The sequence below is a fragment of the Phaseolus vulgaris genome, chromosome 9 (assembly GCF_051622355.1).
Source record: "Phaseolus vulgaris cultivar YP4 chromosome 9, ASM5162235v1, whole genome shotgun sequence".
NCBI classification, from domain to species: domain Eukaryota; kingdom Viridiplantae; phylum Streptophyta; class Magnoliopsida; order Fabales; family Fabaceae; genus Phaseolus; species Phaseolus vulgaris.
In genome coordinates this window covers 11,756,569-11,782,035 of record NC_143506.1, presented here as the reverse complement: position 1 = coordinate 11,782,035, position 25,467 = coordinate 11,756,569, and the positions used below count along the sequence as shown (strand labels likewise).

At 31.2% G+C, this 25,467-nt stretch overlaps 2 protein-coding genes across 4 annotated transcripts; one reads left to right on the top strand and one right to left on the bottom strand.

Moving 5' to 3' along the window:
* Window positions 1–12,213: 12,213 nt before the first annotated feature.
* LOC137821059 (CDPK-related kinase 4) lies at window positions 12,214–19,044 on the top strand. Of its 3 annotated transcripts, none has more exons than XM_068625476.2 (11): window positions 12,214–13,042; window positions 14,705–14,835; window positions 15,077–15,118; window positions 15,252–15,360; window positions 15,464–15,542; window positions 16,965–17,261; window positions 17,385–17,494; window positions 17,622–17,726; window positions 17,968–18,030; window positions 18,336–18,503; window positions 18,578–19,044. In XM_068625476.2, the coding sequence occupies exons 1-11, from the start codon at window positions 12,512–12,514 to the stop codon at window positions 18,722–18,724; spliced, it is 1,782 nt and encodes a 593-aa protein (XP_068481577.1). In that variant the 5' UTR covers window positions 12,214–12,511; the 3' UTR covers window positions 18,725–19,044. The 3 variants fall into 3 exon arrangements, with proteins under 3 accessions (XP_068481577.1, XP_068481576.1, XP_068481578.1); XM_068625477.2 differs by lacking the exon at window positions 12,214–13,042 and adding an exon at window positions 13,275–14,081; XM_068625475.2 differs by having other exon boundaries at window positions 12,308–13,042; window positions 16,965–17,494.
* A 2,391-nt stretch (window positions 19,045–21,435) lies between these two features.
* LOC137821946 (SAUR-like auxin-responsive protein family) lies at window positions 21,436–22,292 on the bottom strand. Its single transcript, XM_068626764.2, has one exon. It carries the CDS (start codon window positions 21,971–21,973, stop codon window positions 21,596–21,598), a length of 378 nt encoding a protein of 125 aa, XP_068482865.1. The 5' UTR covers window positions 21,974–22,292; the 3' UTR covers window positions 21,436–21,595.
* Between the last annotated feature and the right edge of the window lie 3,175 nt (window positions 22,293–25,467).

Below are 25,467 nucleotides of genomic sequence, written 5' to 3'. Positions count from 1 at the left end.
TCCATAAATTTCTTCTGTCACCTCTATATTTTCAAAAATATCGAAATGAACCTTTTAGAATTTTACAATTTTTGTATTCTTAATTTTACAATTTAGAATAAAAAATTGTGTATTCTGAATTCTAAAATTTGAAATGCACATTGTATTTTTAAATTGTACAATTCAAAATATACTGTATCTTAGATCCAAAAATTATAAATACACTGAATTATACCATCTAAAATACATTCTATTTTGAATTCTATAATTAAGAATACAAATTCAAAATATAAATTTTTTTATTTAAACGATGAAGGTAAGGAATTGTTGCGACAGTGGCGCTAGATGTAGGTGTTGTGTTGAAGGTGGGGAGCTGCAAGGTGGAAATTAGAGGTCGAGGTCGACTCTTGAAGTTGGAGGTAAGGTGCTTATTGGAGAAGACAAATAAGAAGATAAAACTGTAATTTCACTTCTTTTATAGAAGAAGAGAGCTACAGGAAGAAGTTGTGCTATTGCTTCCTCTATTATAACCCATTTTATCAATCCATTAAAAAATATGCAGTTGTTATTGGTAAACCGTCTTTTACTTCCAAAACCCAAAATTTTTATTTCAAAATATCAAAAATACCCTCCTAATTTATAATTAAAGCATTTTTCAACTTACTCACCTCCCTTTTGTCTCTTTCAACTTGTTTTAAGACATTATTGTGGGAGGTTTATCATTGTTAATTTTAAACACAATTTTCACATTTATATACCGTCAATCTTTGTTTTAGAACTTGACAATAATTAATATAAAAATATAATAAACAATTTTACATTTTTAATGTTGATAGAGGAACAATAGCTTGCTTCCTTGAGCACTAATAAACAAATATTTATTGAAATTTGGAAACATAACCATAGGTATTTTCTCGGTCTCTTTAGCCACCACACCAATTTGAGTCATTATAATCATATATATATATATATATATATATATATATATATATATATATATATATATATACCTCTCTTTCTATATTCTTATTGTTGTGAGGATACAAAATTCTCAAATCCAAAGTACCATTCAACTACCTTAGAATTTTCTTGCTTGAAAATCAAAAATATTTGGCTCCCTCGTAAATTTACTCATAAACGTCATGCTCAATAATACATTTACTAAATTTCTATTAGATAGAAAAAACACCAATCCTCAAGTTTTCAATGTTCTTCAATTTATAGGTTTTTTCTTCTTACCATTTTACTACATACCTTAGTGATTGTGTGGTGTAAACCTCTTATCATATAAGACCAATAAAAAATGTTGATTTCACATTAAGTTAATACATTAGTCCATTTCTATAGTTTGTTATATCAATAATCAATCGCGTAGTGTTAAACGTTGTTATTAGATCAAAATCTTCGCCATTATATTTGTCATAGTTATATAAAAATCTCATTGCAACCAATATGACCTTATGTCTAGACACCTTTTCATTGGACTTCATTTTAGTTTTAGAAACTCATTTCACATAAATTGACTTCTTTCGTTTGGAAAATAAACAATTCCCAAGTTCCATTATTTTCATTTGACTTTATTTCTTCCCCATTATATTTATCCAATGAAAACTTTTAGATTATTCTCTCTTACTTCTAATGATTCAACAAAGAAGGCAAAATGCATTATTTCTCCCTCTGTATTGATTGGTCTATCATAATAAACTTCATAGTATTTGAATGAATGAGATATTTGTCTTGTCCTTTCATACCATATCGGTTTGTGTTCCAGTGATTCAATAATTTATGAATATCATCTGAATTCTCAAAAAGCATAAAAACACAATGAGACAAACATTGTAAGAAACTAGTGCACTTTAGATACAAATGTCCTAAATAAAGAAAATGACAAGAAAAAAATAAGCATTTTAATAAGAATCTCAAGCAAATCCTTGTATCAACATAAGAATATCTTGATTTATCTAACTTACAAAAAATTTAGAAAAAAGAAACTCAAGTTTCATGTTTCACATTGTGTCTAAATCATTGTTTAGTGACTTGATAAATAGATACACTTAAATTATATTCATTTTTCTATTCATACAATGAACTTTAAAAACTTTTATGTTCTAGTTTAAACACCTCGACTATTATATAAATAATTGTTATTTATTAGAAAGAACATTAATCATAATATAACCTCATATATATAATAAATGTATGGAAATATTTTACATATTTATTACAAAATCACATAAGTTTTGTATAATAATAAAATTTATACATCATAATAGAAGAATATATATATATATATATATATTAAGAATATTATAACTAAGTTCTCCATGAGTCAACATTCTAGAGAAAATATTTCGAAATTTTCCTAAACAACTCTTACTAAGCAGGTTTTACTTTTACTCATATCTGATAAGTATCATAATTCAGTAATATTTCATACAAAAAGATAGACACTTATGAACTTTAATTCGTAAAATAGTTATAATTCAACCTCTACTTTAGGAATTTTAACCTTTCTACATATTTTTGGATTATAAGATGAATATGAACGATTTATTCCCAAATTTGTGTTAATTTTAGGAATCTAAGGGAAAATGGAGATACAATGGCTAAATGGGAATGGACAAGTAAAAGACAAGTTGAAAAGACAAAGTTGGAGCACTAAAATCTCGCTCAAACTCCTCCAAGCAAGATCACTCCAGAGAAACTCACCCAAGGCTCGCTTAAGCGAGTTCACTCCAGTGAAGTTTGACTTTTTCTCGTGAAACTCGCTTAAGCAAGTAATATCTCGCTTAAGCGATATGTCACTTAGCCCAAACTCAAATAGAAGACGTGAGGCATAACCCTATACATCATTGAGAGGATATGGACAGATAGAAACCCCTAAAGGAGGCATTCGTTAAGGAGAAACACTCTGTATCTTCTTTTTATGTTTGTAATGGCCAATATGAGAGGCTAATTCTTTCCTTTAGAATGAAGAATAATTTGTTCAAACTCATATGTGTTGAGGTGGTATTTACTTAAAATATTCAGTTATGGATTAATGATTGATATTATCAATTTATTCTCAAAACTTGAAATCATTCGTGATTTTGATCCTTAAATTTGACTTGAAAGTACTTAAGTATTTGACCTAAATGATAATGCTTAACATATTTGAATATTAGGAATAGATGATTTTTTCAATAACCACGGTAGTAAATTGAATATTGACTCTAAATATAGGACAAAAAATTAATTATACCAAATATAAATAAATAAAGATGTTTAATGCATAAACGAAGATAAATTAAATAACATAAATATAAAAAAATAAAGATTATCAATGCGTAATTAGAAATAAACTAAATAATATAAATATAGATAAATAAATAGATCAATGCATAACTAAATATTAAATGATATAATTATAAATTAATAAACAAAATCTGTGTGTAAAATAAATTAAATAACATAATATAAATAAACAAAACCAAAATTTTGAGACAAAATAAATGACATAAATATAAATAAATATATAAGAACAATGCATAACCATAACTATGAATTAAATTAAATAATATAAACATTAAAAGAAATTATATAACTCAAAAATAAATAAAATGTTCATAAAACCCAAATAAGTTTATTAAAATTAATATAAAAAAATTTAACTTCATTTTAATTCCCTTATTGATTGAGGTGACACACTAAAATTAAAGGTACAAGTGTTTTTAGAAGGTTTAAAAGAACATAGAGTCTCTTACTCCAAATTATCTCTCTCTTATCCTACCTTTAGTTTCTTTTCCTACTCTCACCTTCTTTTTCACCCATTTATCTATAGGCTAGATTTTTTTTTATGTGAATCATTATTACATTCATTAAATGCAATCTTATCACTTCTTATCTTTGTTATCTTTTTTTTCTTTCTTGTCTCTTAAATTAAGGCTCCTTTGAATAATTTATTTAATAATTAATTAATATTTTTTATATTTTTTTTTGTTTTCCCTTATTATTTGTTTTTATTATTATTTTCATTATAAAGTTTCTTAAAAACTACTTGATTTATTTTTCAATGTTTAAACTTTATTTAGATAGAATATAAAATAATTTTAAAATGTGAACCTAATCACATGAATTAAAGTGTAATATTTTCTAACTATTATTCTTAAAGTAAGAATAACATAAATAATATAATTACTTAAAAGTATGAATGTAACATTATCAATCTTACACAACTTTGAAAAAGAATTTAATAATTGTAACTAAGGACTTAAGATTTTGAAAAACAAACCTAATTTCGCAAAAAATCTTATGAAAAAAAAATGGTTTAGGCATAAAAATGAAAACTTGTAGGAATAAAACAAGAATGTGAATTTAATCTTGACAATTTGAGTACAAATTTTGAATATCAAAAATAAAATTAAACTCATGTTTTTGAAGACAGTAAGTGTAAAGAATAATCTACGTTTCAACCAATAAATGATATATTAGTTGAAAATGAGACACTGAGAAAAGTCTCATCCTAAGTAAAAATTAGGATAAAAAATTTGATATTTTAATAAGGATATCAATCAATCTCCAAAATAAGGTTTAACTTAACTATATTTGTTTTTATAAGATTGGTTCCTTATAAAATGACTCTTTTTGTATTCTTCTCGGCCTCCAGGCGTGGTGGTCTCTGATTAGTTCTTCATTTCACTGAGATAAGTGAAGGGATCGGCAAAGGCACTCCGACGATCAAGTTAGTCCGAGTACAAGGTGCAGGTGAGTTGAAGGAGTGAAAAAATTACCTGGTGTTGGGTCTCCTATGGTATTTATACCTTTTGGATGGGGCCCTGCTGTCATGGGTCTGCTTGTGGGTTCAAAAGAAGGTCCAATCACGCCTTAATCATGATTTATTGCTGACCAGACTTTAATTACCGTTAATTGTGGTTTTACGAGTTGTGTTTGGATTAAGGAGATCATTTGGCCTTCTCGACCATTCGACCACGTCGACCTTCTCGGCAACCTGGTAGTACATTTGTCCCCAAGGCTCAAGTGGATCGATTTTGAGCGTAACGTAAAATGTGTAAAAGAAAAATTGTTTTATCTTTGATTAGATGCTCATCTTGAGTCACGGGTCATATGCCCCCCCAAGCCCTGGTAGAGGAACTCTACACAGGGTCTGTCGCTACTCCTTATGAACGACATCTCCACATGATTGCTATGCTGAGTGATTGCGCATATGCACTGAAAGCCAAGTTAGGGAAACTTATTAGTGTGTTCGAGGCGCGTGGATCTGACCGACTGCCCCATTAGTAAGGTGTTGCGAAAACCCGAGCTAGCAGGAAGAATGATTGGCTGGTCGGTAGAGTTGTCAAAGTTTAGCATTAAGTATAAGTGATGACATTTTACGACAAGTGCACCACGTTTGTTTGTCAGAAGTAATAATTGTCCCTAAGGACGGATATCGATCCCACAAGGAACAATGAATTATCGAGTACAATATTTGCTAAATATAACAACAGAACAATAAAAAGAGTTTGAAGTGATTATGTTGGCACTAATCAATAAGAAAACAAACAGAGAATTAGTTGCTTCAATTGATGTCCGTAGAAAATTCATTTATATCGATCTCTTGCATATAAAATTCTTCAGAATGTTTCCTAAATATTGATATCTCACATACTTATAAAAACAACTTAGAAATCACAACCAGACGTTAATGACAATTAACATTTCAAGTCTATCTATAGCACTCAAATATGTATTGATGTTTAGGTCTGAATCCTAAAAATACCTCTCGGTCATATTTAAGATTCTCAATTTGTCATGGAAAGTTAAAATTAAAAAAACAATACCAATAATCAGTCAAGAAATGAATATTAATATATAAAATATTACCTCAATACATAAGAGTTTGAGCAGATTACTCTCAACCCCAAAGGGTAGAATTAGCCACGCATACTTCTAGCACCTTCCATTCTCTCAATTGGTTACAATTCACTCTATGGTGTTTTCCTCTCAATCTGGCACACTAGAGTTGAGCATCTAGCCCTCTATTTATCCTAGTTTTCTAGGGTTAGGTTGTTTCCTGTGTCGCGCTAATGGGCTAAATGATAAAACATAAAAAATGTCCAATCTTTCTTTGCATCTTTTTCTATTCTGGGACCTTCCATCTTTATCTTTTTAGCTCAAATAATTCATCTTTAATCCAAATCTCCAATCTTCCTTATAAATCTACAATTAACACCAAATTTGGGAATAAAACACTCTTATTCAAATAAAGACCATAAAAATATAAAAAAGGTATAAATTCATAAATTAGGGATTATTTTATATGTAAATTAGCAATAAATCCTCATAAATGCCTATATTTTAATATGAAATATTACTTAAATTAGACACTTATCAATAAGCCGAAAGGGCCTATCAAGTCGCAGTGCTTGCCGATTTTACCTCGGAGTTGCAAGACAACCTGGAGCAGAAGCACTATGAATTTTGTATGTTGGTGGGTCTTCAACCAAAGTCAAAGGAGGATTTGAAGTTGTTCTAAAAGGGTCGGGAAGTCTCCGGATAGAACAGTCTTTATGCTTTGGTTTCAAAGCGTCAAACAACCAAGCTTAGTACGAAGCTCTCATAGCCGGGTTGTTACTGTCTAAAGACATGGGAGCCTGAAAGGTCGAATGCAAGACAAACTCACAACTAACAATCGATCACATTAGTGGGAAGTATCAAGTGGAGGATCCTTTGCTCTAGAAGTATTATCACCGAGTGGTCAGCATCATGGCAAGATTTGAAAGTGTCACCATACATCATATAAAGCGAGAAGATAACTTTCGAGTTGACATCCTGTCAAAGTTGGCTAGTAGTAAACAGAAAGGCCGACATGACATTGTCATATAACAAATTTTGTCTACTCCATCGGTTGTCATTGAAGAATGCATGACAACAAGGCAATTGCGAAGAAGGTCTCTCGATTTGTCTTGGTAGGTGATGACTTGTATTAAAGAGGTTTCTCAACTTCGTTGCTTAAATGTGTATCCAAAGTCGAGGCTAAATACATATTGAAGGAGCTACACCATGGTGCATGCGGCCTACATTCGAGAGTGTGAACAATGGCGACGAGAGTACTTAGAGCAGGCTATTACTGGCTTTCCCCGAGAGCCGATAGTGCTGATTTTGTTAGGCAGTGCCAAAATTGGCAAGACCATAGTCTTCTCATACACCTCCACCCTCATGACTTGCAAAATATAAATTCTCCATGGTCGTTTGCCTTGAGGGGTTAGTGGTAAACCATGATTAAGATATAATTGGACCATCTTTTGGACCCACGAGTAGGCCTACGACAACTGAAGCCCATCCAAAAGGTATAAATACCAGTGAAGACCTAGCGCCAAAGGTAATTTTTTACTCTCTCAACTCACTTGCATCTTGTACTCGGACTAACTTAATCGTCGGAGTGCCTTTGTAGGTCGTGAAGAAAGGAAGAACCAAATGGAGATCACCGCACTTGGAGGTCGTGAAGACCGAAGGACGAAGACAAAAAGAGTCACTCTAGGAGGAACCCGACCTTATAAGAATAGTTAAGTTGTGTGTTGATTAGTGATTCACTCCATTGATATATTAAAATCATATAAATGAAGATTATCAATTTGTGATAATCGAATAAGGTTCATTTCCTGAGTTTACTTACCGAGTTTACAATTAAATAACTCGTCTCACATATCATATAAATTAACTCTGAGATTATTTAATTTATATATTTATGTGTTTGTATAACTATATAAATTAACCCTATTATATGAGATTATTTAATTTATATATGTGGACAAATACAAATATTTAAATCGAAATCAATATACTATATTTTAGAAATAGAGTAAAATATCTATTTATGAAAATGATTGTATTTTCTTGGGATATAGTAATTAAAGAGTACATATTTTCAAGATTCAAAGTTACCTAATAAAACAAAGTAAAATGTAATTTAGTTTATTTTTAAAATGTGTCAAATTTATTTTTTAAATATTAAACTTGTTAAATATCTTCCATTTTTCACGTGAGTAGGAGGGATTATAAACATCGATCCTTGCTTATCTATTTTTAACTAGTATTTTTTTTTAATATATTCATTTTCATATTTCAATTCAAAATCTGGATGATACTTATACAAATTCAATGATTAAAAACATTCATTATGTAAAGTTTAAGTACATTTTCATGATAAAGATACTGTATATGTATCTTGATTCCTCATTCATTTATTTATAGTGCGTCATGCTTACGTTTCCACGTTGCTTTATTCCACCGAAACCGCGTTTGTTTGTTCAAACGCGTTTTCGCTTTGAGGGTAGTCTGCATACATAATTAATAATTAATTAGTTAAATAGCGTAATTAAGTTATGTGCAGTGTTTGATCAAATTTTCTTTGATCAGTAAAAAAAATATAAATTAATATAGTTTATACTAACAAATAAACATATTCTGAGGTTCTAAACCCTAATGAAGGTGACACTCGTTTATGAGTCAACTCAGTTGTAATGCGGTGCCTAAATTTTCTGAGTTTTTTAGTACTATTACTGTGTCACAGACCACATTTCTGACTAACAACTACTCCATCTACTAAATTAAAATTTGTATTAATTGATTTTTAATTTCGTTAATTTTTGTCAATGCAAAATATATAACGCACGCAATAGTATAATTTTTCTCATCCTCATTCTTCGTCAATTTTATATTTTGCACACCAACACAGACTAGTTCCAGTGACAAAAAAAGAGAGTTAAGACTTTCGATTTAAGTAATTAATTAAAACAAAACAATTAAACGTTATTATATTGAAGAAATATCCAAATAATACCTAAATATTTATCATATAAATATTTATATGTAAATTAATTGTTTTTATAATCATACAGGAACTTGTGTATGAGTAAAAAAAAGTGAGGAAATTGTGTTTAGTTGCTTCTATACAAGTTATAAACTCTTTTCATAGGTTCTCATAACTATTTTTTTTTTTATTGAAATAAGTCAGTGAAACGCAATTTATAGAAAAAGTTTGTTACTGTATAAACTAAAATCTAAATGAATGATACAAAACAAAATTTTGAAAAAGATGAATCTCTCTATATTAGAATAAAAATATCACTTAAGCATCTAAAAATTATTAATTAAATCTTAACGTTTCCAATATATTTTAAGAGTTAAATATTATTTGAATTTTATTTTATTTTATAACAATTTATCATCTTCTTACACATATTTTGTTATATATTTTTCTTTACATGTTGTATCAGACATTTATTCTAAAGTTGTAAAACATGATACTTAGAGAAAAGTTATACAATATGAGATATCTATTTTGAAGTCAAATCAAACATGAAAATTTCCTTTTTTTTCTAAGGACAAAATAATCATAGGTTGCAAATGAGTATTCAAAATAAAATACAAGACTAATGGGACAGTTGATGAAAGGTATAAAACAAGGCTAGTAGCAAAATAATACACACAAATAGAAGACATTGACTACCTTTGATACTTTCTCTGACCACTATAAGGTTGCTTCTATCTATAATTGGTATTATAACCACACAAAGTTTATCCTAGTTAGAGTTTATTAGATTTATCACGTCTCCGAACTGTTATTGAATAAAAACTTAACAGTATATAAATGAATGCAAATCTTACTTTATAAATCGATTTTATAAAGTTGAGTTAGACTTAAAGTATAATTTTACGCTATTAACCAAATATTTTATTATCTAAATTTTGTTATCGAAATAAGTGTTTAAAAAAGGTAAAAACAATTTTAATTATGTTTTATCATTTTTAATATTTTTTATTTCAGGCAAATAGAGTAGATAGGATAACATTGTTTGTACCATTTTTACTTCATCTTATATGCTATTTTTTTTTCTTCATCGCTTGTGACATCACCAATAAAACAATTAAATTTATGCTTGGATAAATTTATCTGTTAGAATTTTGGAAGAGAAAAAAATAAAAGAAAAAATAGCTAAGTTTATGTTATATATAAGTTAAGCAGTAGAAAGTCCCTTATATACTTTTAAAAAAAAAACATTATACTCTTTTCTAGCGTAAACATCTTATTCAAGACATAAGAAATCAAAGTGTATGAGTTCTTAAGGTACACGCGAAGAAAATACAATAATTTGTAAAAAAGTAAACTATTTTCATTAAAATAAATAAATATTTGGTTTACTTAAAATGAGATAGAAAAGGTCCAATTATAAGCTAGCGTAATTTGAAGAGACATTTTAGTCAACTCCAACACAAGGAGAATATTTTTGTGTTTTAGAAAAATAAAAATAAAAACTCTCGGTCAAACCCGCGAAATTATATATAGAATAAGTAAGCACGAGGAAGCCAATGGCAAAATAGAATTATGTCCATACACACTACTTGTTCATAATTTTAAAAAAATATTTCTGTACGCAATAGATCTGTTAAATCCATTGAAATAGTTAATGTCCCTTTATATATAATAATTTTTTTCTTTAACTTATCTTTTAAAGAGAAAACCATGATATCTCAAAATTCTAAAATAAATAATATCTCAATATAATTATTCACTATATCAATAATTAATAAATTGAGATTGAAATATTAACATCGTTTGCGGTAATTGACGAGGTTCTAAAGTGAAACTCTTAATTAAAAACTTGATTTGATATTTTCAATATAATTTCATATTATTTAAGTTGAAATTAATATTAATTTATATATACATTATTTTTTTTAATTAATCGAGAATTCTTGTAAAATAAAATTGGATGAAATATTTCTTTTAGAAATTTTATATCATTAAAACATTAATTTTGAAAACTTGATTTTGTAGCATTTCCGTTAATGGTACTTGGTAGTAGTACGTTACTTCAGTTGACAATTTCTCCAAAACGGTATATATGTTCCCTAAAACACTTAGCAAATTTGGATTTGACGATCAAAAGAGATTATTGCATCCAATCCAAGTGTCTTCTCCCCCTTGAATATTACAATAAATGTAGTTCAACAACAAGAAACCCCATTTTGAATGCTCCACCACCATCATTTATATGCCCTAAAAAAAGAGGAACCACGTACCCAAGAAAAAGGAGTGACCAAAACAAAACAATAATTGAACAAAAAGTTTTGATCCTAAGCACATAGCGTCAATGTTTTGGTGTTGCCATAAGAAAATGTTTGCATGTTTCAACACCGAATAATATAAACAGAAGAGGTTTTATTTCATCGAAAAGTCCTCGTATATTCGCCCCTTCTCCAAGGTTATTGACACTGTCTAATTCGGTTCGGTTCTGTTCGATTTATTTGACTTAAAACCCATAGTTAACCGCTTATTGTTTGCCAGCTTACACAACTACGTAGACATTGCACACAAACAAAACACAAACGTTCAAAACGGTTTAAACTGTTGTGCCTGTCATTTCTCATTACTGTTACTTTTTTTCCTTGTAAATCAACTCAACTTTAAACTTTTTTTTTACTCAAATTAACAAAATTATTACTTCCAAACAATAATTGTTTAGGAACAAAATTCACTTATTTAATAAACAAATAGATGGATAGTTTAAAACATGTAATTTTCTAAATAGTAACTTATTTAAGAAGCTTATAGAGTTTTTTTATTAAAAGAAAATGTAAAAAAAATACAAATCACCTTATTTTATTAAATAAACGCTTATTTTAAAAAATTAATAAAAATTAAACCGATTCTTATTCTGCTTCTTAAAAAATAGCAAAAAAACTTTTCTTCTAAAACAGGTATATAGATTAGATAAATATATAATATATGTCTGTTTGTTTGATTAAAAATCAATTTTTTAAAAGGAGAAACAAACTCACTTATAATAAAGGTTGATTTAAAAAAATTCTTATTTCTAGATTACTTTACTTTCTATAAATATTTTAAGTCAATAATATTTATTGAAAGCAAAACTATTGTAGAAAAAACCGAAAACATCAATAAGTACGTTTTTTAAAAATGCTAAAACATTAGTTAATTTGAAATTGATAGATTATTAACTAATAGACCTTAAATTATTCACTTTTATCATTTAAAATTAAAAACGACAATAAATAACAAGAAATTAATGTAAAACGCATTTAGAAAAATGAATTTTATGTTGAAAAATGATATAAAAAATAATGTTGAAGAAAACTTGAATCTAAAGTTTTGAAATTGAATGAAAAAAGTGATCTAAAAAATGATTAAAAAAAGTAAGAATAAAAGATGTGTTATTAAGAGAAAGTGGGAAAAGAGAGATGAGATGAAGGTGTCGGAAAGCTCCAACTAACGAAGGAAGCAATTTACTTTCACACATAAATGAATACAGTTGGACTGTGTCGTATTAATCTTAAATTAATCCTTTCTCTCTCTCTTACCTTACAAATTTAACACTTTCCCTTTCGCTTTCTTTCTTTCTTTCCTCCTTCTTCTACTTTTACTCCTTCACCTTCTCTCTCTCTCTCTCTCTACAGTGTCAATTTTCTCCGGCGACGTTGTTTCACTCTCTCTCTTGTTGACTTCGCCGATCACCCTCACAACGCAGCCATGGGGCATTGTTGCAGCAAAAACATCGCCGTCAACAACGAGACGGTGCCCGCAGATCACCGCCCCAAGACGCCGCATTACGCGCCGCCGTCTCCACCGCCGGCTTCGGGGAGCTCACTATCCGGCGCGACGCCTGGGAGGAACACACCGGCGCACTCGTTTTCCACGAGCCCCTTCCCGAGCCCTCTCCCGCCCGGAGTGGCGCCGTCGCCAGCGAAGACGCCAGGGAGGAAGTTCCGGTGGCCTCTGCCTCCGCCTTCTCCGGCGAAGCCGATCATGGCGGCGCTGCTGCGGCGGCAGGGGAAGGCGAAGCCGAAGGAAGGACCTATACCGGAGGAGCAAGGGGAGGGTGGCGGTGAGGGAGAGAGGTCGCTGGATAAGAGTTTCGGTTATGGGAAGAATTTTGGGGCGAAGTTCGAGTTGGGGAAGGAAGTTGGTCGAGGGCATTTCGGTCACACTTGTTGGGCCAAAGGGAAGAAGGGTGAACTTAAGGGACAATCCGTTGCTGTAAAAATCATATCCAAAGCTAAGGTGAGAGGGTTTGTTGTGTTTTTGTGATTTTGCTTTTTTGTGATTGTGAAGATCGTGTGATGTTTTTCTTTCTTTACTTGGAGTTGGAGATGGTCTACGTTGACTCTTGGTCAATTCAGGATCAGTTTCTGACTTCTTGCATCACTGTTTTGGGACTGGAATTTCATGTAGCGTGTGATTAGTATTGATTGTTTGTTCTTATTTTTTTGGATTTGGAAACTCAATTTGTTAGTCAGGTCTGCTTCTTGAGAAAGTAGTGTCACGGTACTGATTTTGCATCATTTGTTTGAATTTTCATCCGCGTGTGAATTATGTTCTGTGTGGATATACTGATTGTGTTATGGAATTGGAGCCTACTGAGGTGGTGGTAGCTGAGCACAGGAATTCACAATGGTTTGTTGGAGGTGATCAAGGTTTCTACTTTCTGGTTTGTGGTATTGAAATAACTATTGTTATTGTTATTTCCTAAGCTAGTACCGGGATCAGAAAGGAAAATGCCACGGAGACTTGTTTTATGGGAGAACTTATGAGGTTTGAAAGTAGGGAATAGAAATTAGTCGCTTAAGCGAGTGATTGGTTGCGCTTAGGCACGTGTTTCAATTACTTGGACGTTAGTCAGAGCAAAGCTACAACTCCAAGCTTCTTATTATTTCACCCAATTGATGTGATTTTAATATTTAAAGTTCACATCTAATGCCGAAACAAACAGAAGGTAACTTGTGATGAAAAAGGATGACAAATGATGTTGTTTGTAACCGGGGATTTACCTCTGTATTTCTTGTTGGTTTCTTGGGAACATTACAAAGATTCTTGAGGAAAGGTGGCATAAATGGTTGTATTGTATGTTACGAGACAAGTAAGCAAAAGATGAATTTGCACTTATGTAGTGTGGACAAGTTGTTGGAAAGTGTGGCTTCTGTATAAGTTTTTCTGTATGCGTGGACTGTGACTCATCTATAGATGTTTTACATTTGTTCTGTCAGCGGCCATTAGGCTGTGGTTCAAACGGTAGAGGTTCCAAAGCACACGGATAGAGCAGGTGATATGCACAAGACCTTGTTGCCAAAGTTACTTGCTTGTTTGATAAAAATCATTTTATTTCCCCGGTTAGATCATCTGTAAACATATCTGTGCTTAATTGTAAATTAAAGAATCCATATAGTGAGTCTGATTATTTTTTTTTCTTCCTCCATTATGAGCCAAATTGGAGGATAGCAAATAAGCTTAAAAGGAATGGAAGATGAAGAAGAAAATTAAGATCCTGGACAAAGGGCACAAATAGAAGCTTATTAACTATGGATGGATGATAAGAATTTTATCTTTAGTCCAAGCCCTATGAGGATCAATTGATTTAAAAGTTTTCTTTGAGTTGCTTGGCTTCTTGTAGCTGATTTTTGTAGGAAAAGGACCGGAAAAAGCTGACTCCTTAGTTCTGTACCTTTTCATTATCCTTCCAAACAATCAAATTGGAGTTTGAGAGTAAATAATTGGTGTGGGAAAATCATGTATTGTGATGATACGGTCATAGATTCCATAGTTTGTTTTATGCTATCCATCAACACGAATTAAGACTCAATTTTCAAGCTCTTGCTAATCTTTCCTTATAATTTATGCTTCATAATGGTGGTTAGTTACTGTAAATAACTGATTTTTACATGGCAGATGACTTCAGCCATAGCAATTGAAGATGTGCGGAGGGAGGTGAAAATGTTGAAGGCCTTATCTGGACATAAGAATTTGGTCAAGTTTTATGACGCATTTGAGGATGTCAACAACGTCTACATTGTTATGGAGTACGTGCAGAAAAAAAATATTTGTGAACCTTCCTTTCTGTTCTGCTAGGACTTTATTCATATTTCGTTCACTGCTTCATTTATGTGCATACATTTTTTAAGCTATTGGTTATAAAAGAATTCATCTCAATTACTCGTGATATGAACAGATTTTATAGCTGGTTTGTACAGGTACCTTAAACTGTTGAATTAGACATTTATTCTAACGCAATGTGTTGTTTGTTGTTGTTATTGTTGTCAGATTGTGTGAGGGTGGAGAATTACTTGACAGAATTCTAGATAGGTAAAATTGAAAGGCTGTTTGTCATTTTTAATATCTGTTGATTTTTTTGTCTGTTCAAACTTTCCTTACAGAAGTTTGGTATTGAATAACATGATTATAATTGGATTGGTTTGATATTAATTATTTGTTAAAGAGGTGGGAGATACCCAGAGGATGATGCCAAAGCTATTCTTGTACAAATTCTAGATGTAGTTGCATTTTGTCATCTTCAGGGAGTTGTTCACCGTGATCTAAAACCAGAGGTATGGCATTGTGATGCTTGAATTACTCATTTATTTGATTGTGCTTTTCAATGAGCTATTTTATGATTTTATAGCCACCTCTCTAAAAATTTTTGCTTTGCAGAATTTTCTATTTGTCTCTAAAGACGATGATGCTGTGATGAAAGTTATTGATTTTGGGCTATCTGATTTTGTTAGGCCAGGTAACATGACTAAATCAACCTACTATAGTCAGTCTCAAGTAGTATCCAAGTTGCTCAATTTCTCGTATGTAGTTTTTCTCAATCTTCTTTTGATTATAGTGCACAGGCATGGTCAAATTAAACTGATTTAACCTGCCGGAGAATAACCATGTAATCAATTATAGAATGGTCTTGTGCAATATGGTCAACATTTTGTGAGATATTGACATTACAATGAAGGAATAGTGAGATTTTGCAGTATCACAATTCATTGGTCATAATTTAGAATAGACATCTAAAATTAAATTTCAACACTTGTAATTAATAACTCATCAGGCCTGATATTTTTCTAATAACATTTCACGTGCTTGATACAATTTGTAGTTCCTTGAGAGTAATGATTTTAAATGGCATTTGCTTGATGTAGACATTTTGTACGATATATAGGTTTTTCTCTCTTTAAGTTTTATTGTGGAAATAAAATTTAGATTATATGATCAGAGGTACTAGTAGTGTTGAAAAAGGAGGATCTTATATATCATTGCCATTTATGTTTCTCTTAGATCTTTAATTGGATTTGTTCTCCAAATTTATGACCATATTCCATACAAAGCTAGTTTTTCTCTTAACTTCGGCAGTTTTGATGACTGTCCATTATTTTTTTCATTACCTTAAAACTATTACTGGTTTTGATATAATTCCTCACTGCAATTGATGTTAAATATTTAATTTATGCTTCAGAATGATATTTCAAAACTAGCTTTAAAAGAACTGATTGTTGTCTGGTGTAAAAGTAAAATTACTTTTACATATAAGATAAAATTACCACAGGTACAATATTATTTTATTTTTTGAAGACTCGCAGACGCGAGTTAAGTTCAGTAACTATATACCCTTTTGATCTTATTTCTTTTTTGGGTTGTTTATTTATTGTAACAACTAACTGTTTTAGTCCTTCCAAAATCATTATTCATCTTATGTTGGGTAACATGTGGACAATTATAGGAGAAACCAAACACTTCCAAACTTTGTTAAACTGTGCAAACTCCCACAAAAGGCCATATCTTCAAAATCTAAATGAACATGTTCATGTGGTTAGCATGTACATGTGTACAGGGCTTTATGACTTCTGATTTTTGTAATATTATTTGGCTGCTTAGGTTGAACTCCTCTCCGTAACTTTTTATTTAAATGGAGAGCTTGGAATTTAATATTTGATCACTGAATTTCCTTCTTCAAACTCTGCTATAATTCTAGAAGTTTGTTTGCCGAATGTTTTTCTCTAATTTTCTGGTTTGGACGAGTCTTAGCACATGCTTTAATTCTTGGTTTAGGATTACCTCCAGTGTTCAAATTAAATGGTTTTTCTATTGCCTTAGAATCAGAGTAGTATTTTCTTATTGATTTTTTCACTACCTGCACTGACTTTTAATAAATATGCAGACCAACGCCTGAACGATATTGTTGGCAGTGCATACTATGTTGCACCTGAAGTGCTCCATAGATCTTACAGTGTTGAAGGAGACTTGTGGAGTATTGGGGTTATATCGTACATATTGTTATGTGGGAGTAGACCATTTTGGGCACGCACTGAATCTGGAATTTTCCGGTCTGTGTTACGAGCGAATCCTAACTTTGATGATTCACCTTGGCCATCAATATCACCAGAAGCTAAAGACTTTGTGAAGAGACTTCTGAACAAGGACCACAGAAAAAGGATGACTGCTGCTCAAGCTTTAGGTATGTTTCATTTGAATTTTTTGCCAAACCTTGTTTTACTAAATAAAATGTTGCTCGTCTATGAAATTCCAAAATGTTATTCTATGGTTCCTGCTAATAGAGAGTTTCCTATATACTTTGCAGCTCACCCATGGTTGAGAAATGAAAAGAATCCCATTCCTTTGGATATTTTGATTTACAAGTTAGTAAAGTCATATGTGCGTACCTCACCTTTGAGACGTGCAGCATTGAAGGTAGTCGTCACCTGTTATGCTGCCATTAAAACAAATGAATATTATGTCCTCCCCTCCTTTGGTGGGGATAGGGGGCAATAGGACAAGAGTAATGTTGTCTGTTTTACATCTCCTTATGTCAATACAGGCCCTGGCGAGAGCATTGCCGGAAGATGATCTAATCTACCTTAGAGCACAGTTTAATCTCTTGGAGCCTAAAGATGGCTGCATTTCGCTTGAGAATTTTAGAGTTGTAAGTTCATGGTTTTTGCAATTTTATTCCCTCTTTTTAACTTTAAGGTGTGTTAGTATATTGAATGATATACAAAGCTATTATCTGTTTACTGTATATAATGTAAATATGTTATACTCTACTGTTTGCTACATTAAATTAATCAGCCTTAGGTTAGTCTTTTATTATAGTTTAAACTTTATTGTTGGTTTCGTTTGCTGTTGTTTCAAAATACCTAAACTGAAATATTAAGAAAATACAGGCTCTCATGAAAAATGCAACTGATGCCATGAAGGAATCAAGGGCCCCTGACATTTTAAATCTGGTGAGTATTCTTTGATTTGCAATATAGAAGTATTTTCCTGCTCTCTTCATTATGACATTTTAGTGGCCGCTTTGATCCCAATGTATCGTGTACCAGAATGTCCTGCTCATTAAATAAAATAGGGGCAGGAAGGAATGTATAATTGAATAACTTTGACAGAGCAAAATCAATAGTAGCATCTTGATCAGTGCCACCATTATTTATTCATAATGATATCTGTTTTATTTCTTATGAAAAAGTGCATTGTGTTATTTGCGTGCATTTATTATAATGAATAATCTGAAATGCTTATTCCTTGAAACAAGATGGAGGCACTCTCGTATAAAAAAATGGATTTCGAAGAGTTTTGCGCAGCTGCTATCAGTGTATACCAGCTGGAAGTTCATCAAGAATGGGATAGAATTGCTACCACAGCTTTTGAATATTTTGAGGAGACAGGAAACCGAGTCATTTCTGTTGAGGAGTTGGCTCAGGTTTGCAAATTCTTGTGTTATTTCTGTCTTTTAAGCTGATTAATAACCCACTAAACTTTTGATAATGTTTTCAGGAGATGAGTTTGGGTCCGTCAGCTTATTCTTTAATGGGTGATTGGATCAGAAAATCTGATGGAAAACTCAGCTTGGTCGGATATACAAAGTTTTTGCATGGTGTCACAATGCGTACTTCAAATACAAGACACCGACAGCTAGTATAACCAAAAGGGAGATTCGATTATTATTATTATTGTTATTATTATTATAATTATTATGATAATATTTGTTGAAATTAGTTTGTGTCTTTTTTCTTTCTATAATTTGAATTGAAAGGAAAATGGTACGAAGGGTCTAAGCAATTTTTTGGGGGGGTTTTGGGGAGTGGATAGTGGAAAAACAGAGCTAACATTGTTTTGTTTCTCATGTGATTTGCGGTGCAAAGCAAAATTCTCCTATTTTACTTGTGAGCCAAAAGGCCGCACTTGCTTTCTTGTAAGATTTCGTGTGAATATTAAAGACGCATCTATCTGGGCCAACTTCATCGTATGGTAGCAATGTCGCACTTTGTTTTTGAAGATTGAGGTAGAGATATACGACGGTGAACTTTGGTCAATTTCTTCCATGGCTTGTCAAATAGTGTATTTGGTCCATATCTTCGTTTTAAACGATGTACATTTCTCGTTTTCGTACCAGTAAAATAACGACACAAATGGATTAAAATGTAGTGTTTATTAAAAAATGGTACTCAAAGGGACTAAAATAATTGTGCAGGTATTAGATTGATGAGACTTGTTTAATACATAAGCCGAGGAACAAAGAGTATGAACAGAAAGACAAAAAAACAAGTTAGAATTTGGGAACCCCGGAAAGATAGAGACAAAAAGGAAGTTAACACCTACCGAACTAAAGTTTGTCCCCATTGCAACTGTGACTGGGTCTGATTTGTGATAACTAATAATGTTACGTAATAATTGACTAAGAAAAAAGAATATAAAAAAAAATAGAATGCAGAAGATGACAAGTTGATGAGGGAGAAAATTGGTTTTCCATTGCTGGATGGATTACCGTCTGAATAAGTAAAAAGCTGCTAATTGCAGTAAGGCACTAACCCAGATTGGAATTGGCCAACAAAGATGGACGCAGACTGCTTGAATAAATGTTCACGGGAGATGCCAGACAGCAACTAATTTGGGTAGGTTTATACGGTGCCAATCATAAATGAAAATAATATATTGTTTTTCATAATTTATTAAAACAAGTACCATTAAAATAAAATTACTCATTGGGGCTGCCACTTCTATTCAAGTTTTTAGATTCTAGGGTTGGTTGATGTTATAATAAAATATAAATACAGGGAAATTATGTAATCGTAAAGTTTTAATTTTTATTAATAGAAAATAATTTAATAGATAGCGTTGTTCAGGAACCTTAATGGTAAAGAGTTTCGAATGATGTATGACCTCATCACGTACTTTATCCAAAATTTTCATCGTTAGTTTAATCCCAACCACTTCACGTAGTTATGTATTTTAACGATGAGACTAATCCCAACAGTGAACTTTAGAAAAACAAATTAAATAACAATTATTGATATATAAAACTGTCACGGAAATAAATTACTAAAGTTAGTAAAATTTCAACTGCTAAATTTATTATCAAATTCCAATTATTTTACGTATCAGAAAAACCTAAATCTGTATTTTAAAAGGCTCCCTTTTATTTAGAAAGACGCAACTTTCATAAAATATTATTTTACTCCATATATCACTGTCATCAAATTCTTCAATTCAATAATGATACAAGAATGCTTATTTAAAATTTTGCAACACATACTTAACGCGGAAGTTCAATATTCACGTATGAACATTTGGCAAGGATATAAGTAACTTAATTTGTGGCGATTAAAAAAGTTTTGAAGCATGTAACAAGTGTAAACATTTGATTTGCAAGTATGAACGAGAGAAAAGGGATAGAAATGTTTGGCTGGCTTATGCTCTTTGAAATAAAGACATTTAATTTAAAAAATAAAGCCAACCAAATGTGATGACTTTGGAAAGGAATTGGTGAATACCCACAACCTCAAAACCCGATTAGCCTTAAAAAGTATTTTAAAAAAGTTCAAAGTCAAGATCGCCCACATTCATAGGAAAATAAATATGATTATTAGGATTGCTGACCCCAATTAATCCCCGTTTGATTTGTTTGACAGCTTAAGAATAGAATGTGCAAGTACACCACTTTGCTTTCTGACGCCAAAAGACAAAAACTTTATATAATCATGTTCTTTGATAAAATTATCTTATACACTCCTATCAAAATCCATTTGTTCTCCTTCAATTTTGTGATCAAGTAATGGGAAGTGTGCACGCCAAATCTCTTTAACCTAAAACGCTCACCAAACTTGGTTTGCAATTCCTAATCACCCCACAAGCCACTTCATATATACTCGATTACAAGTCAGAAAAAGGAAACCTCATCATTATTAATTCCATCTTAAAAATGAAGACCTTAAATTTTGTTCATGGGCCCTCTCATAACCCATGTCCTCTTTCAGCCACAATAATAATTATGAGATAAATAAACCAGATCTCAGGCTTTCTAAGTTGATATAAAGAATTAATGAAAGAATATGAAAAAAAAGAAAAAGTCTACGCAAACTCATCTTTGTTCCATATTCCAACCGTGTCTTTCACGCTTCCTACGTCCAACAAACCAACAGCTATATGCTTTCTTTTCTCTCTTTTTTTAATGAAAAATAATGATTAAGGGCATCTCTATCTATCTCTACTTCAATTCAATTTACTTCGTTCACATTATACGTAAGATTGAGAGAACAAAGAGAGAATGATGTATACTACCGATCACATTATATATATATATATATTGTCATTTAATTTTCCAACGATTAAAGAAATGTAGCAAAAACAAAAAATCATGCAAATTGAGATCCAATATTTTCGTCGTTGTCACATCATTAAACCAACACCACATTCTGGTGTTGCGGAGAATCGGAAAACAATAACAAAAACAAAAAATAAACAAGAGATGTACACGATTTTAATTAATGTTGGTGGAGTAATTAATTGACAGAATCAAACTTTGAAGCACCAAGCATGGTGATGGTGGAGGCAGTTCTCCCTGTCGATGATGCCTTGGACGGTGCGGAAGTGCTCGACGTGGCAAGGGATGGTGATGGGGCCTTTCTGCTGGAACCCGTATTCATCTTCAGCTTCTTTCAGCAACTTCATGAACAGTGGGTGGTTCATGTACATGACCGGAACCACAAACCTCTGTTGCTCCTCCCCTTGCCCTACCAAGATCGCCAAACACCCTTTCGGCACGTCCTTCGGGTCCTTCTTCTCCTGGTGGTGAAAGTGGAGGTGAGGAATGTGCAAGTGAAAGCTTATGTGGTAATGATGATGGTGGTGGTGTTGTTTTGGAGTGGTATGATGATCGGTGAGGATCCCCATATGGAGAAAGAAAGTAACGAAGGCAGCGGAAAAAAGGTAAAAGAAAAAGAGCAAGAGCAAAAGCGAAGGTTGAGTTAGAGAGGGGGATGAAGGTTATAAGAAAACGAGTGAGAAAGGCCAGGGATCAGAGGATGATATGGCGAGGTTGAAGAGAGTGAGGGAAGAGTCGGTGAGAGATCTTGGGATGTTGCTCATGATAAATGGAAGCAAAAGAATACCCACATAACAATGAAACGTATGGAAAAATGAGAAGGAAGAGGATGAGGAAGAGGTGTATATATATGTGCGGGAGGGTGAGGGTTTATTGATTTGAATGTGAATGTGTGAGGGAGAGCGTTGTGGTGGGCCAGGATGGTTCTAGGGTTTGCTTACTGTGTACACAAAGATTTGTTTTGTTGTATATATCTAGATTGAGAGAGAGAGAGGGAACCCAAAGCTTAGGAGAGTAATATATCTTTTTCTTGATTAGATGATAGGGAGAGTGAAGGTGAGTAAATTTGATTGGATGGTAATGTGGCTAGTTAGGGCAAGGTAAGGATATATTCTGTGTGATTAAAGTAAAAGGAAATTGGTTGTTTGTTTTTGAAATTTGATTTGATTCACAGCTGGAAGTTTGAAGGCTTGGCATGGAACACGCACAAGAGTTCTGAATTTTGTTGTTATTGTGACGATAAATAGTAACTCAGATTTCAAATATGGATAGTTTATGATCCGATTGACTTGGTTTATAGCGAAGACTTTGCATTGGATAGAATGATGAAGGAATGAAGAAATGAAGGAATGAGTATTGAGGAAGAAGCCACTCTGCGCCACACGTCACACTTATTCGCGATGCAAGGGGACCCTTCCAACTTCTTCCACTTAATAAATCCGTTTCGGTGTTCTTGACTTTTTCTTTTTTAATTAATCAAAAAATTATTATCAACGCATATCTCTCTCTCTCTCTCACTCTCTCTCTCTCTCTCTCTCTCTCTCTCTCTCTATATATATATATATATATATATATATATATAAATTTTCAATATATTAGTTAAACCATGGTGTACGTATATAGATAAACAGTTAAACTATCGTATATATATAGAAGATTATTTTTAAGTACGAACTTTTTTTTTAAAGTGGTTGAAATAAAATTCAAAATAGAATAAGATTGAAATTGTGAGTGCTTAGAGGAAAAGATAAAAAAATATGATAGTAAGATATAGTTGATAGTATTTTTTTTTTTTGTTACTGATTATTAAGAGTAAATAGTGTATATAAATCTCAAAAGGATAAAAGAAAGAATATTGAGGTGACCCCAAAAGGATATAGAATATTGAAAAGGTCTAATTGATTGAATGGAAAAAGCTAAGTCTTACTTTTTTTAAATTATATATTTTTATTTTTAGTATAAAATTAAAATTACTTTAATAATTTTATAAAAATGACTAAATAAATTTCTTTACTTTTAAAATGATTTTTAGAGGTTGGTTTGATATACGTAAAAATTTGGTCCAGCTTGCAAGTATATATATATATATATATATATATATATATATATATATTTTATAATTCAACAATACAATAAATATAGAAATATGTATATTACACTTTATAAGAAACAATTTTGCTTGTTTACATTATATAATCAAATTTTCAAGGCTTAATTTAACATGTTATAAAAAAAGCTCTATTTAACATTTATGAAAATTTAAATACATAATCTGTAATATGTGACAAGACATTGAATTTAAATAAATTCATCTTTCACTAACTTTAAAAATTTATATTATTAAATACTATTGTACTACATAAAACTAATAGGTCTAGCTGATAAATCATTCGAGACCTTACATATCCGAGTATATCTCGATCATCTAAAATATCATCTTACTTAAACATGTTTTAAGACAATTATATCGTACTCATTGTCAAAGTAATACAAGGAAGCAATGAGTAAGAATTTGTTTTCAAGAGTCAGAAAGGAATGTAAATGTAAATGTGAATTTACTCCAGTTTGCTGATGATATACTCTTTTTGTTTACAAATCTAGGGTGTGTTTGCTTCCAAGTGGGAGAAGGGAGAGAGTGTTTTTTGTGTTTGTTTCCATGGTTTTGAGGGTGGGGGAGTGGATGAGGGAGAGGGTGGAGAGTTTTTTCCATTCTTCACAAAATGAAGAGATTTGTGGAGATTTATGTAGGATAGTTATATTTTACTAAAACACCCTTATTCATGTACTTTATTACAATATAAAAAATTAAATATTACATAAATTTATTTATAATTTTAAAAATATTTAATTATACTATTAATGACAACATTCAATTTTATATAATGAAAATAATAAAATAAAATAAAAATTATAATATTAACAAAATATATATAGTATATAAAATAATAAAAGAATATAATAATAAATATTAATAATTTTATTTTAATTTAACACAAAAATATTTTTCTATTATATTTTTTAATAAATAAGTAATTTTAAATATTATATATTAGAAAAATTTAATTAATTCAAACCAAAAAAAATCATAATTCATTATTCAAATATTTTTTAATAACAAGGATAAATTTTTAAACCTATTTATAATATCAACAATATATATATATATATATATTTATATAAAGTAACAAATGAATATAATAATAAATATTATTTTAATAAATTTTAATGTACTTAATAAATTTATTTAAATTTAACACAAAAATATTTTTTATTATATTTTTTTAATTTTTTATTAATAAATATAATTAAAAATATTTAATTAATTCAAACATACCCAAAAAATCATAATTCAATATTCAAATATTTTTTAATAACAAGGATAAATTTGTAAACTTACAATAAACCATTATCACAAATCCACTCTATCATCCCTCAATACAAACAACCTCACATATCCTCACACATCCTCTCTAATCCTCACAAATCCACTCCCTCCCCTCCTTACAAATCCCCTCCTCAATCCAAACAGAGCCCTAATGTGCAAAATATTATGGCTATTAAGGCTATGTTAAGATGTTTCGAATTAGGTTTTGGCCTTAAGGTAAACATCCACAAGAGTAAAATAAGTGCACTTGGAGTTGACAAAAACTTGGTAAATATGTACTCTGAAATACTCCATTGTTGCTTAATGGAATTACCTTTCACTTACTTAGGTCTACCTATAGGTGGTAATCCATTTAGGTGTTCCTTTTGGGAGCTCGTGCTATCAAAGATCAGAAAGAAACTTTCGGTGTGGAAAGGTAGAAACCTATCCTTCACAGGAAAAGTTTGTCTTATAAAGTTTGTCATTAATGTCATACTTATGTTCTTCTTATCCATGTTTAGAGCCTCGACAGGAGTTTGCAAGGGAATCACAAATTTATAGAGAAACTTTATGTGGGACTGGGTGTAGAAGGGAGAAAAATCACTTGGAATAGCTGGGAGAACATCTGTAATTTTTTTGGGTAAGATAACTTTTTCTGCTTTGTAAGTTGTGAAATTGGCGAAGCAATTTTGCAATCAT